General features: G+C 44.1%; 1 protein-coding gene across 1 annotated transcript; it reads right to left on the reverse strand.

Annotated features, from left to right (window-relative positions):
- Positions 1-1,796: 1,796 nt before the first annotated feature.
- Positions 1,797-9,805, reverse strand: dlb (deltaB). Its single transcript, XM_029671410.2, has 7 exons — positions 8,090-9,805; positions 7,748-7,987; positions 7,580-7,637; positions 7,209-7,466; positions 5,686-6,047; positions 5,155-5,371; positions 1,797-3,579 (listed from the first exon to the last, which is right to left on the reverse strand). Exons 1-7 carry the CDS (start codon positions 8,138-8,140, stop codon positions 2,858-2,860), a joined length of 1,908 nt encoding a protein of 635 aa, XP_029527270.1. The 5' UTR covers positions 8,141-9,805; the 3' UTR covers positions 1,797-2,857.
- Positions 9,806-14,517: the final 4,712 nt, after the last annotated feature.

Consider the following 14,517-nt stretch of genomic DNA (forward strand, 5'->3'; position numbering starts at 1 on the left):
GAGGATCTGAACCCGAGGTAGAAGCCACCGGAGAGGGAGACCGAGCCGAGGACGAAGACGCAGGTACCTCCGGATCCAATCTTGATTGGGAAGCCACAAAGGACAAAGGCGCCGGAACCTCTGGATCCAGGGCGACAAAGCTGTTTCTGGTCTGTGTCAGTTCCGGGCTCAACATCTCCATGGAGACCCCGTTGCCAGAGGGCGACTTCCTTGACTTCCACGGCAGGTGACATACCTCCATGGCTGGTTGGTTGGGTCAAGATCAGCTCTGTTCTCCAGGGAAGTGGGAGACCCCGTCGGGGTAGGAACCCTGCCTAGCACCGGCCAGTCGGCTGTGGGGAGCCGACATAGCGGTTCAACTTCCACCAGACCAGAGCGGCGTCCGGCTACTGGGGTGGAAGAAAAAGGAAAAGTAGGTGGGCATGGGTTCCCCAGTAACTTATGTAGGTTTTCTACTTGCTTGCTAAGATTAGCTACTTCGCTCGTGTAGTCCTCTGCAAGCAAGCAGTTGCTACATTGAAAGTCAATGTGGTCCACATCGTCCCAGAACAAAGCAAAGTAAACACAGCTCCTGCAACGCTGGAAACGTTCAATAGCGGCCTCCATTTGAGACTGCCGAGCCAGCTAGGCTAGCTGGGCTTTCGCATCTCTTCCCCTGTACGGAATCTGGCAGGATCCCAGGACAGATAGCAGCGCTCACAGCAATTTAGCCCAACAGAGCCGTAGGATTCAAAATTAAATAAAAGTATATAAAAACACTCAGCTTTTAAACCGAGGTCTTTAGTTCAGGTTTCAGCTTTCGACAGGTTTCAGTGTTCAACAGCTTTCAACAACAACAAACATACGTCACGCTCTGATTCATCACTCCAGAGTGAGCATTTCCATCACTCCAGAGAGAGCATTTCCACTGCTCCAGAGAGAGCCTTTCCACTGCTCCAGAGTCCAATGGCGGCGAGCTTTACACCACTGTGTGTGGCTGCTTGGCCATGGAAACCATTTCATGAAGCTCCCGAACAGTTCTTGTGCTGACGTTGCTTCCAGAGGCAGTTTGGAACATGATTTTTACGCGCTTCTGCACTGGGTGGTCCCATTCTGTGAGCTTGTGTGGCCTACCCCTTCGCAACTGAGCTGTTGTTGTTCCTAGATGTTTCCACTTCACAATAGCAGCACTTACAGTTGACCGGGGCAGCTCTAGCAGGGCAGAAATTTAACAAACTGACTTGTTGGAAAGGTGGCATCCTATGACGGCAATTATACTGCCAATGTTTGTCTGTGGAGATTGCATGGCTGTGTGTTCGATTTTATACACTTGTCAGCAATAACTAATTTGAAGGAGTGTCCACATACTTTTGTATATATAGTGCATACAAATAAATATATATTTTTGTTGCCTCAGGGCAACGTTGTGCAGTTAGGTTACTTTACAGGGCAATATCCTGCTAAATGGAAGACATGATGGCCTTGGTCAATGTTTTTGCCAACATATCCACTAACATTCACAGGCAAATGGACACAGGGACATTCTATGGGTGAAAGTAGCCTAATAAAGCAGTTAGGATCATACCCTCTGATAGCGAGGACAGCAAGGAAGAATGGGGCCACAGATTCAGGTTTGAGAGTCGGTGAAATACTAGTTAATGCCCAATTTGTATTTTCTTATGAAAATAGTGCTTGTTTCTACTATATTGTCTTACGTAAACCCCTATGAAAACAACCATTTTAACTGAATAACATTTAATCCTATATCTTATGGCCAATGTACTGTATGTTGATAATCCATAGGCTAGAAAAGCTGATGATTTTATAATCTTTATTCAACACATTACAAACACAACAACAAAACATTTTTTTTGAGAGCAAATGCCAGACTAAACACAAACTTTGGCATGAACATAAAATTACACTGGCTGTTCTTCAGAAACAGCAATACTTATGTCAAGATCTGTGTATCAAAGTTACATGTTCATTGATTTCAGGTCATAAATCAATTTTGTGTTTCTTCCTGGAGTATTCATGGGCTATTTAGAATACACAGCAACACACAAAGATGCAGAACATCCATTACAGGTTGTTCATTTAGGATCACATAAATACATCTCTGGATTTGTGGCAAAAAAGGTGAAGATTTGACAAACATTTTACACAATAAATAAATAACAAATAAAATGATGGTATACCGACTGATGTATGTATGTTAGAAGAAATCACAGTACATTTTTCAATGACAAAAATATGTTTTATCTTTTGGAATTGCTCAAATTAGAGTTCTGGTGAAATGTGCAAACAAACAAAAACACAGTGAAGTCAATCCAGAAAATATATCCTCTCCTTGAAGGTCATTGATAAGTCATTATTGTGCGCTGGTGTTCCAAAAACATACAGGTCAGGGAATTAGGTCTTCCTGTATTTGGTTTAAATGGTTCTTCGAGTCATTTGGTGAATATGACTGTGTTGCAGCAAGGGCAATGATAGAGAGGTCAGTGTCCAACGTAAGTGGTCATGTGGTATTGGTAGTCGTCTCTTTGGGTTATTTGACGTGGAAGACCTTTCTCTGAGGAGATTTCCTAAAGTTCTCGAACTTCAAGAGGTCACTTACTGTTGTTCTTCATGACAAGAGGTTATTTCCAACATGTTTTTTTCTTTGTTTGTTTACATTTTCAACGTAAAAATGATGACAGGAATCCAACCATTCGTAGCATTTGTCCTTTTCTTCATTCACTTATCATTTCATAAAAAGAGAAAAAAGAAGTGCTGACGATCCCCTGTTCTTCCTCCCCATTTCTGTCCCGCCCTCCCTTCCCAGGTGCGTGGCTGTCCTGTATCCTCTTTCTGTCCTTCTTGAGTCCAGACCAGTGGCTCATCTTAGCCCAGCCCCACTCTCCCCCCTCCAGAGGTAGTCCTGTCCAGGGGAGAGAGAACGGTGCTCCCCCCCAAGTCCCCGGCCTGTCCTGTCATCTGGGGGGCTCAGCGATACAAGCGATGCCAAGCTGAGGCGCGGGTCGCTATTGCTGATCTTGAACAGACCACTGGGCCCCAGGAAAGCCTCTCTCTCGCTAGGGAAATGGTTGATCACGGTCTCCAGGTCGTTAAACACTGCTGTGTCACTCAGTTGCTTCCTACTACGCAGCCGGTGCCGCCGCAGCACCACGATGCCCGCCGCTAGGCCAAGGGCAAGTAACGCCAGGATGCAAGAGGCAGTGAGGGTGGCAGAGGAAGGCTTATTTGTCATTTGGGAAGCGGGCTGGAAGCTGAGCTGCAGCGTGAACTCACAGCTAGGTCCCATGAAACCTGTCGGACACTGACACACAGGACCCGTAAAGTGGGTGAAGCAGGTGCCGCCATTCTGGCAGGGCTGGGCGCTGGCACCGCGGCCACAGGCGTCGGAACGCACACTGCAGTTCTTGCCGGCGTAGCCCAACGTGCACGAGCATGTGTAGTCATCCACATTGTCCTGGCAGGTGCCAGCATTCTGGCAGGGTACTGAGGCACAGTCATCGATGTTGATCTGGCAGTTGGCACCGGTAAACCCGGAGCGGCAGCGGCATAGCACACTCTGACCCAGGTCTATACACTCACCACCTAAAAGACAACATATGACACGGCTCCACTTAGTACACTGCAGCCTACCACATTCTGAAGTAGTACAAGATGGGGTACATGGGATATCACACTGTTGCCACTTCTTAAGTCTTCATTGCTTCTGTCTTTATCAAAATAACATGATTCTGTCAACAGATTGGGATGCAATGACTAACGAGGAACTTTTGTTCCCATGTCACTAATCATTTGGACAAATCACAATTTCGCATCTATCGAATTTCAGAAGGGGAGGGGACATTTGGCCCATAGACTTTCCCCGAACCTGCAGAGAGGGAGTGGAGCTTACGCTTCGCGCTCTAGTATCTTTTTAACACACCTCCCCCCAGAACTTAATCAACCCTCTGATGCAATTACACAAGATTTTAGTTCTGTGTTTCCGAGAATAACATTTTATTGACTTTCTCCAGGAAGATGTGCTTAGGTTGTGTGCATTGATATACTTTGAAAACATGTATTCATTCATTGTTCAACCAGCCAAGTCCAGTACTTCATTAGCAAGTACTACCAGCAGGTGCATACTTGAACCAATAGAGGTCATCAGAACCAAGACAAGCTCCTCTCCATCCACTTTCACTTGCTTCCACATTTTTTTGGGAGCAGGTGAACTGTTTTAAGTTCCTGGGCCTAACCATCTCGTCCGATCTGACATGGTCAGCCAACACAAATGCCTCTAATTCCTGAGGCGACTGAGGAAGTTTGGCATGAGCACAGGCACTCTAGTCAACTTCTACAGAGTCAGGGTAGAGAGCATCCTGGCTGGATCCATCACTGTGTGGTATGGTAAAACCAACACACAAGACCACAAAAGGCATCAGAGGGTAGTGTTCAATGCAGAGAAAATCATTGGCACTGCTCTCCCCTCCATCGAGGCCATCTATGCTGACAGATTCCACACTAGAGGCCAAAAGACAGTACGGTACCCCAGCCACGCAGCCAGTGCACTGTTCTCCCAGCTACCATCTATTCTAGGCAGAGATAGAGGAGCATCAAGACCTCCACTACCAGGTTCAAAAATAGATCTTTATCCCGGTGCAATCCGCCTGTTAAAACAAGGAACCTGCCTGCTGTTTTTATCCTACTTTTGGCACTTGAGCACATATGACTGAACTGTTTATGATCTTACCACGTTTAAAAAAAATGTGTGACGTTTTGTTTTATGTAAACAAAGTCAGATCTGCTGTGTTGATAGGCAGGTCTGTCTCACCTTCTGTGTTCTGCTGTAGAATTGAATAGAGCGCACTCAACGCTGCTTTGAATCCTTTGTTTGTGGTCAAGAGAACATTGTCGAAATCAAAACCCAACCCTCAAGTGAGTCATGACGAACTCACTTACAAAACTCTGTTTTAGACAAGACTGACTTTATGAACAAAATTATACTATTTACACTTTGTAGTCAATTTTGACACTGGAATAAATGTTTCTGAATAACATCGATGCCACTGGCTTTTTTTCAGATAAGCTGTTTATTGCCTTCAGTTGCACTTTAATACTTGCAAATGTAAAAAAAAAAAAATGTTTAACTACTTGAACTTGATACACTACAGTCAGACTCACCATTCAGACATGGGCTGTTGCTGCAGCGGTCTAGTTTCTTCTCGCAGTTGGAGCCGGTGTATGTGGGAGGGCAACGGCAGGTATAGCCCCCCGTTGGCGTCTCCATGCAGGTGCCCCCGTTGAAGCAAGGCCCGTCGGCACACGTCATGGCAATGATCTCACAGTTCTTCCCATAGAAGCCCTGGGGGCAGGTGCACGAGTAGTCGTTCTCCAGGTCCTAAAGAGAGAGAGTATTGTCATTAGAATATTTTTGAGTACTGTCGAGAGTATGGTTGTTAGAGACACCTAGACTGGGCTTTGGCTGATCATGTTTCTGACATTGTCTTATTTGAACATATTTATTACTAGGATGTGTTTGTTACACTGAATTAGTGTCAAGGATTCATTTCCATTTTACCCTCAAATGGACAATTAAGTTAAAAAATTAAACATGGCATTCCAAGTTAATTAAAATAAAAGTTTTTTTAACACACAATTAAATTAGCCAATATTGAACAACCCCTATTTCCTGCAAGCAGAAATATTACTCACATTGCAGCTGCCGCCGTTCTTGCAGGGGTTGCTGTCACACTCGTTGGTCTCCAGCTCACAGTTGGTGCCGCTGTAGCCCGGGCGGCAGGTACAGGTGTAGCTGCCCTGGCCTGTGTTGGTGCAGGTGGCATCGTTGGCACATGGCCGGTGGTTGGTGCAGTAGTTGAGGTCTTGGTCACAGAAGAGGCCGCCCCAACCCTCCTTGCAGTCACACTGCCATGGCTGGCCGCAGGTGCCATGGAGGCAGCCTGGGTAACGCACACACTCATTGCATGAGGGCCCCTGCCAGCCCATCCTGCACTTGCAGTCCCCAGGGGCCTCGCAGTAGCCGTGCCTCTCGCTGCAGTCCGCCGAGCAGATGGCTGGAGGGAGGAGGGGAGAGATGGGAGGGTGATTACAATGAATGGGCAGATTGGGCACCCCTCCCTGCGCTTTATATCACAGAACATGCACACACTCAGACACCCAACACCATCTCACCCCCCTCCCCAGCCCTGTCTCAGACTTCAACTGTTTAAGTATTAAACCAAGCAGCTGGTGAGCACACAACCGCAGGAACAGAAGCCAGTTCTTTCTTTTCTCCCTCTGCCTCACGCACACCCGCAACACACAGACACACAGCATCTCCAACATGTGTCCCTGGCAGTCACGGTTCTTTCTCCCTTTGTTACAGGGGAACAAAAGGCAGATTGAACTCCACATGCATTTGAACTCCACAAGCAATCAGCAGTTAAAACAATAACAAAGCTACTCCCTGCCACTGTTTCACCAAAATGGAGCACTCTCAAATCCATAGACTAAGCTATAAAAGCAAGGACTGACCATCCATTTTTTTTAGGCTATACAGTGTTTGTTTACATTTACTATGTTTGCAAACATTGGAGTAAAACAAAGGGGATATTTTGGTTTCTGATGGGATACGACAGTTGATCTAAGCTCATGGGGCATTTATAAGTTATATTCTTCAAGAATCAATAGGTACAAAATGGATGTAGTTACTGCAGTTTGCCCCTTTAAGACTCCTGCCTGTCTAAAATAGTAGAACGGCTGGTTAAAGGATTCAAGTGAAATCCTTTAGGGAGACGTAATCTTAATTTAGAAATAACTTGACAAACATTTTCATAAAACAAGGGTGAGTTAAAGTGTTGCACATGCTTCATTGTTGGTGTGATTGTTCATAAAACAAGGGTGAGTTAAAGTGTTGCACATGCTTCATTGTTGGTGTGATTGTGTAGACCTATGTGTAATAATTATTGTGATTAGGCCTGTATGTAATAATTATTGTCACCAATCTGCCTATATGCTGCCTATATGCTGTCCCTGTGAAACCTTTAAAAATTATTAATTGTGTTTCACCAAGGAGAATGCCAACTATAACATTAGCCTCATTGATCAATTCATAATTGCGTGCACTGTGCAGTCCATCCGCAATAGGTCTATACAATGCAGTCCGTCCAAACTGGTTGACAGCATCTGAATCTGGACAGTAACGTAGTCATTGACGTTAACTCGATTGTACTTACGATCAGAACAGTAGTTGCCCTTCCAGCCCTCCAGACAGTGTTTGTTCCCCTCCTCGTCACAGGTGTAGTGGCCCAAAGTGTCGTCGCGGGGTCTGCAGTACTCCGCGCAGCTATCGCCAAAGTAGTACTCGTCACAGAATACGTGGTAGGAGTAGCGCAGCTCGCTCTGCTCTCCGAAGTGGACGTCTTGAGACCAGTCCTCGCCGATGGCCAGTCTTCTTCTGGTTGCCAAGCGGCTGACAAGGTTGTTTTGGTTGTCTGAAATATACAATAACGTGTGTATTTTAGTAGCCTATTGACATACCGAATGTTTGAATTTAGGTAGGCTGCTAAAGAAAGGCTATAATATGTCTACTGCAACAACACCTTACCTGTGTATTCTGTAGGGGTTTCTGCGTTCCATGCTTCAATTATCAGTGAAAATGTTCCCTGGAATAGAGGTAAATCCTGGGTTAAAGTTTATGCAATAATGATATACAGTAACATGATTTATATTTCCATGTCTACCATTTCATATTTATGTATAAACGGTTATTTACCGGCCACTTGAAATGGAACGGTATTCTAATTGGAGCGCTGCTGGAAATCGAGGTCTGATCTGCGCGGATGACGTTGGTGTGTCCCGTTCCAAACGTGCATGGTGGCTCCGCATGGATAACGTCCTCCGAGTGTTTTAGACAAATTCGGAAAAATATGTGGCAGTCTCTATGCCTTCTGCATATGCGGTGGGCAGTGTTGAACGAATGGACTTTCAGCTCGAACACTCCAGAGGACGATACCTGCCAAGAGAAGAACGAATTGGACATTAGAAATCATATTTAAGCTGTGTGTAAAAAAAAGGCAATATTGAATGGTTCCTTATTGTTACGTGTTGTACTTACCACTTGCATTACAACCAAAGCCAAGACACATCTAAAGGGTAGTGAGGCCATTTATGTCACTTGTTTGGTTGGTAGCTATACAACAATCCGCAGGTGTATGCATTCGTTGTGTCCAATAGAAGTGACACGCGCTTATTCCCAAAAAATCAAATAGCTAAAGCTGTAGAAAAATATCCTTGCAGTCACACCATAAAATAAGTGTGAAAAGGCATTAAAAGTTATCGCTCTTCCCTTTTCCCTGGTCGTGGTCTTCACTTGTTTTGGTTCTGGTGCTGAATGAGATTGATTTGGGTTTTATACCCCTGATGCGCCCCCTTCGCGCGTTAGGAGGCGGGACAGGGAAAGACCCAAGGGACAACCAGTATATGTGGGATGCGTGTGTATTTGGTGCTAATTAAATTTGAAGGCACAAGGCCTATACTTCGACCATAATCATATTTTAAAGTGTGATTGGATCAAGAAGCATTTTATACAGTAATACGAATAGCCAAATGTCCACTAATTTGGAGTTGTGGGCTAGCTAGCCTATGGAAATAGAATGACACCTGCATCTAAAACGGCATGTTTAGACCTACATATTTAATTATTCAACTTCTATCAGACATTAAAAAATAAAATAAAAAATTGGAAACATGTAAAGAGAACGTTGTTAATGCAAGAACTTTAGCCTACCGGTATTAAATAAATGGTTTATTAATTGATAGACAGTATCACCTGACGGACTAGGTTACATTTGTGGTTATAACCTATTATTTGATACAGCCTATATACTTAGGCTTATAATTTATATTCCAAATAAGTTTTTTCACAAAACGTTGGCATAATAATTCATTGCCCTTATTGGTTTTTTGGTAGGCTAAATATCGATCTGAAGGCTGTATGGAAGAATTGCATGGTCTGCCCTTTCTTCAGTCCCAAAATAATTGCTCAGACGCGTGCTAGCCGACAAAAGCAGACAGGTTACGGATAAGACCTTTCATTGTGCGCCTCGGGGATATTCGGGGGTCTATTGTTAACTGGTTGAATTGGGGAGGGCACTCGCACTAGAGTTTTGGATATCATGGCAGTTGCCTTTGTGTGAACTTCATGCGAACAGCTGTATGGTAATCAATGGCACATGGTCTACGGTGCGATGTCCCCACACACTATTGTTTTCTCGAACCATCCTTCCCAACTGCGCACTACTTTCTTAATGCATATTGATTTAGGGGGTACCAACGGTGGTATTTCCAGCATCTGTCGTGCATGGGCCTTTTGCCAGTATAGCCTATAGGCCTACATCATTATTTCATAAACTGTATTAGGGGGGTGAATGATTCAAATGCATACCACAGGCTATCAATACTGATCATCTGCCCAATAGCGTCTATTAACATTGGACATTTGCAAAATATTGAGTGGCAGTAGCCCGCCACTGGGCAAAAACAGGTTGAATCAATGTAATTTCAACAAAACAATTAAATGTGATGCCGTTCAATCAACGTGGAAAACTGATTTATTAAAAAGTCATCAAAGTAAGGGAATTTCGTATTTTTGTCATGCAACTTTTAACCTAAATCCAATGACAGGGTGACATTTTTGGTTGATTTCACGTTGTTTGACAACTCAACCAAATAAAACAAAAACTGACGTCTGTGCGGTGGGCTAGTTGAGCAATACGTTACTTTAGACCATGCACTTCAATAACCTTAATATTGAAACAGTTACTATGGGATGTTGGACTATATAGTCAATTTAACTATTAGCCTACTATATAATATGTGTAGCCGAGTGAGTTTTATACAGAGAAGACTCATTTGTTCTTAGAAATTGCGCAGAGATGTTGAAGTAACCAGTTTATTGAGAACAACCCCTTTCAAGCAGAGTCATAAAAATGGCTTCACTCTAAAGTGTGTGTGTGATTTAGAGGGGGAAGGGCCACTGCTGTTCGCTCGTACATTCATATTCTAACGAGCGAGGGGCGCGTGGCGTCAATGAACCGCACATTATCCCTGGCACACTTCTATGCTACAACACTAATTCACGTCAATCCGTGAAGTTGGGCACAGATCAGTCAACAGATGTAGCATACTGAAAGGAGTCCTCAACGGCATAGAAATATAAAGAAATGTTCATCAGAAATAAATATTAAAAGCTTAAAAAGGTCCTTAGTCGCTCAGTTGTTGCAAGTGCCATGCTCTACCGCCAGGATAGTGGGTTCGATTCCCGGGCCGTAAATTGTATGCACGCATGACTAAGTCGCTTTGAATAAAAGTGTCTGCTAAATGGTATACACTGAGTGTACAAAACATTAGGATGACCCTGGGTTAAATGCGGAAGACATTTCAGTTGAAGGTGTTCAGTTGTACAACTGACTAGGTATCCTCCTTTCAAATCAATCAAAATGTATTAATCACATAGACATGGTTAGCAGATGTTATTGTGAGTGTAGCGAAAAGCTTATGCTTCTAGATCTGACGGTGCAGCAGTATCTAATAGGTAATATCTAACAATTCCACAACAAAACTTAATACACACAATCTAGTAAAGGAATGGGATGAGAACATATAAAATATATGGATGAGCAGTGACAGAGCGGCTCAGATGCAATAGATAGTGTAGGATAAAGTATATACATGAGATACGTCATGTGAGATATGTACACATTCTTGAAGTGGCATTATTAAAGTGACTAGTGTTCCATTTATTAAAGTGGCCAATGATATCAAGTCTGTAGATAGGCAGCCGCCTCTCTGTGCTAGTGATGGCTGTTCATGCAATCTGATGACCTTGAGATAGAAGCTGTTTTTCAATCTCTCTGTCCCAGCTTTGATGCACCTGTACTGACCTCGCCTTTTGGATGGAAGCGGGGTAAACAGATAGTGGCTTGGGTGGTTATTGTCCTTGATGATCTTTTTTTGCCTTCCTGTGACATCGAGTGTTGTAGATGTCCTAGATGGCAGAGGTAGTTCGCCCCCGGTGATGCGTTGTGCAGACCACCCTCTGGGTTGTGCAGACCACACCTGACACCAGTCCCTCCTGCAGCAAAGCACCCCAACAACATGATTCTGCTACCCCGGTGCTTCATGGTTGGGATGGTGTTCTTCGGCTTGCAAGCCTCCCCCTTTTCCTCCAAACATAACGATGGCCATTATGGCCAAACAGTTTTACTTTTGTTTCATCAGACCAGAGAATATTTCTCAGAAAATTACGATCTTTGTCCCCATGTGCAGTTGCAAACCGTAGTCTGGCTTTTTTATGGCGGTTTTGGAGCAGTGGCTTCATCCTTGCTGAGCAGCCTATCAGGTTATGTTGATATAGGACTTGTTTTACTGTGGATATAGACACTTTTGTACCCGTTTCCTCCAGTGTCTTCACAATGTCCTTTGCTGTTGTTCTGGGATTGATTTGCACTTTTCACACCAAAATACGTTCATCTCTAGGAGACAGAATGTGTCTCCTTCCTGAGCGGTATGACGGCTGCGTGGTCCCATGGTGTTTATACTTGCGGACTATTGTTTGTACAGATGAACGTGGTACCTTCAGGTGTTTGGAAATTGCTCCCACTGATGAACCAGACTTGTGGAGGTCTACAATTGTTTTTCTGAAGTCTTGGCTGATTTGTTTTGACTTTCCCATGATGTCAAGCAAAGAGGCACTGAGTTTGAAGGTAGGCCTTGAAATACATCCACAGGTACACCTCCAATTGACTCAAATGATGTCAATTAGCCTATCAGAAGCTTCTCAATCCATGACATAATTTTCTGGAATTTTCCAAGCTGTTTAAAGGCACAGTCAACTTAGTGTATGTAAACTTCTGACACACTGGAATTGTGATACAGTGAATTATAAGTGAAAAAATCTGTAAACAATTGTTGGAAAAATGACTTGTGTCATGCACAAAGTAGATGTCCTAACCAATTTGCCAAAACTATAGTTTGTGAACAATAAATTTGTGGAGTGGTTGAAAAACTAGTTTTAATGACTCCAACCTAAGTGTATGTAAACTTCCAACTTCAACTGTACATACCCCAACCAGAAGCCATGGATTACAGGCAACATCCGCTAAAGGGTAGAGCTGCCACTTTCAAGGAGCGGGACTCTAACCCGGAAGCTTATAAGAAACCCCGCTATGCCCTCCGATGAACCATCAAAGAGGCAAAGCATCAATACAGGGCTAAGATCGAATTGTAATACACCAGCACCAACGCTCGTCGGATGTGGCAGGGCTTGCAAACTATTACAGACTACTAAGGGAAGCACAGCCAAGAGCTGCCCAGTGACACAAGCCTACCAGACGAGCTAAATTACTTCTATGCTCGCTTCGAGGCAAGTAACACTGAAATATGCATGAGAGCATCAGCTGTTCCGGACAACTGTGCGATCACTCTCTCCGCAGCAAATATTTTTTTTATTTTACCTTTATTTAACTAGGCAAGTCAGTTAAGAACAAAGTCTTATTTTCAATGATGGCATAGGAACAGTGAGTTAACTGCCTTGTTCAGGGGCAGAATAACAGAGTTTTACCTTCAGCATTAAACAGGTCAACATTCACAAGGTCGCAGGGCCAGACGGATTACCAGGACGTATACTCAGAGCATGCACTGACCAACTGGCAAGTGTCTTCACTAACAATTTTCAACCTTTCCCTATCGTAGTGTAATACCAACATGTTTCAAGCAGACCACCATAGTCCCTGTGCCCAAGAAGACTAAGGTATCTTGCCTAAATGACTACCGACCCATAACACTCACGTCTGTAGCCATGAAAGGCTTTGAAAGGCTGTTCATGGCTCACATCAACACCATTATCCCAGAAACCGTAGACCCACTCCAATTTGCATACTGCCCCAACAGATCTACAGATGATGCAATCTCTATTGCACCCAACACTGCCATTTCACACCTGGAAAAAAAGGACTACCTATGTGAGAATGCTATTCATTGAGTACAGCTCAAGCTCAACACCATAGTGCCCTCAAAGCTCATCACTAAGTGAAGGACCCTGGGACTAAACGCCTCCCTCTGCAACTGGATCCTGGACTTGCTGACGGGCCACCCCCCAGGTGGTAAGGGTAGGTAACAACACATCCTCCACGCTGATCCTCAACACGGGGGCCCCTCAGGGGTGCGTGCTCAATCCTCTCCTGTACTCCCGGTTCACTCCTGACTGCACGACCAGGCACGACTCCAACACCATCATTAAATTTTCCGATGACACAACAGTGGTAGGCCTGATCCCCGACAACAACGAGACAGCCTATTTGAAGGAGGTCACAGACCTGACCGTGTGTTGCAAGAACAACAACCTCTCCCTCAAAGTGATTAAGACAAAGGAGATAATTGTGAACTACAGGAAAATGAGGACCGAGCACACCCCCATTCTTGGCATCCACATAACCAACAAACTATCATGGTCCAAGCACACCAAGATAGTCGTGAAGAGGGCACGACAAAACCTATTCCTAACCTAGACTGAAAAGATTTGGCATGGGTCCTCAAATCCTCAAAAGGTTGTACAGCTGCACCATCGAGAGCATCCTGAAGGGTTGCATCACTGCCTGGTATGGCACCTACTCGGCCTCCGACCGCAAGGCACTACAGAGGGTAGTTGCGTACGGCCCAGTACATCACTGGGGCCAAGCTTCCTGCCATCCAGGATCTCTATACCAGGCGGTGTCAGAGGAAAGCCCTAAATTGTCAAAAAGACTCCAGCCACCCTAGTCATAGACTGTTCTCTCTGCTACCACACAGCAAGCAGTACCCGGAGCGCCAAGTCTTGGTCCAAGTGGCTTCTACCCCCAAGCCATAAGACTCCTGAACATCTAATGAAATGGCTACCCAGACTATTTGTATTGCCCCCCCCCCTCTTTTACACTGCTGATACTCTCTTATCTATGTATAGTCACTTTAATACCTTTACCTTAATGTACATATTACCTCGACTAACCGGTGCCCTCGCACATTAACTCTATACTGGTACCCCCTGTATATAGCCTCGCTATTGTTATTTTGCTGCTGCTCTTGAATTATTTCTTACTTTTATTTATTTATTTGATTTTTTAGGCATTTTCTCAAAACTGCATTGTTGGTTAAGGGCTTGTAAGTAAGCATTTCACTCTAAGGTCTACACCTGTTGTATTCGACGCATGTGACAAATAACATTTGATTTGATTTACACAAACTATAGTGTATTTAACAATGACATCAATAAGGGATCATAGCTTTCACCTGGTTTAACCTGGTCAGTCTATGACATGGAAAGAGCAGGTGTTGCTAATGTTTTGTACAGTAAGTATATGTAAAATGTTATGGTTATTTAATCAAGATTAGCTGCCAATGCCTTAAAACATAGCAACTACCTCCTAAAAAAGCCCCAAAACTAGTGCTGGATATTAACCAGATAAGACTAGCCTACTTTGATCTATGCTATAGATATCTGAACATCAT

This window comes from Oncorhynchus nerka, linkage group LG10, assembly GCF_034236695.1.
Source record: "Oncorhynchus nerka isolate Pitt River linkage group LG10, Oner_Uvic_2.0, whole genome shotgun sequence".
Classification (NCBI taxonomy): domain Eukaryota; kingdom Metazoa; phylum Chordata; class Actinopteri; order Salmoniformes; family Salmonidae; genus Oncorhynchus; species Oncorhynchus nerka.

Coding starts and splice junctions, on each gene's coding strand:
- dlb (XM_029671410.2), bottom strand. CDS start 8,140: ATGGCCTCACTACCCTTTAGATGTGTCTTGGCTTTGGTTGTAATGCAA. Junction 7,467..7,579: donor AACCCCTACAGAATACACAG/GTAAGGTGTTGT, acceptor TGTATATTTCAG/ACAACCAAAACAACCTTGTC. Junction 5,372..5,685: donor AGAACGGCGGCAGCTGCAAT/GTGAGTAATATT, acceptor CTCTCTCTTTAG/GACCTGGAGAACGACTACTC.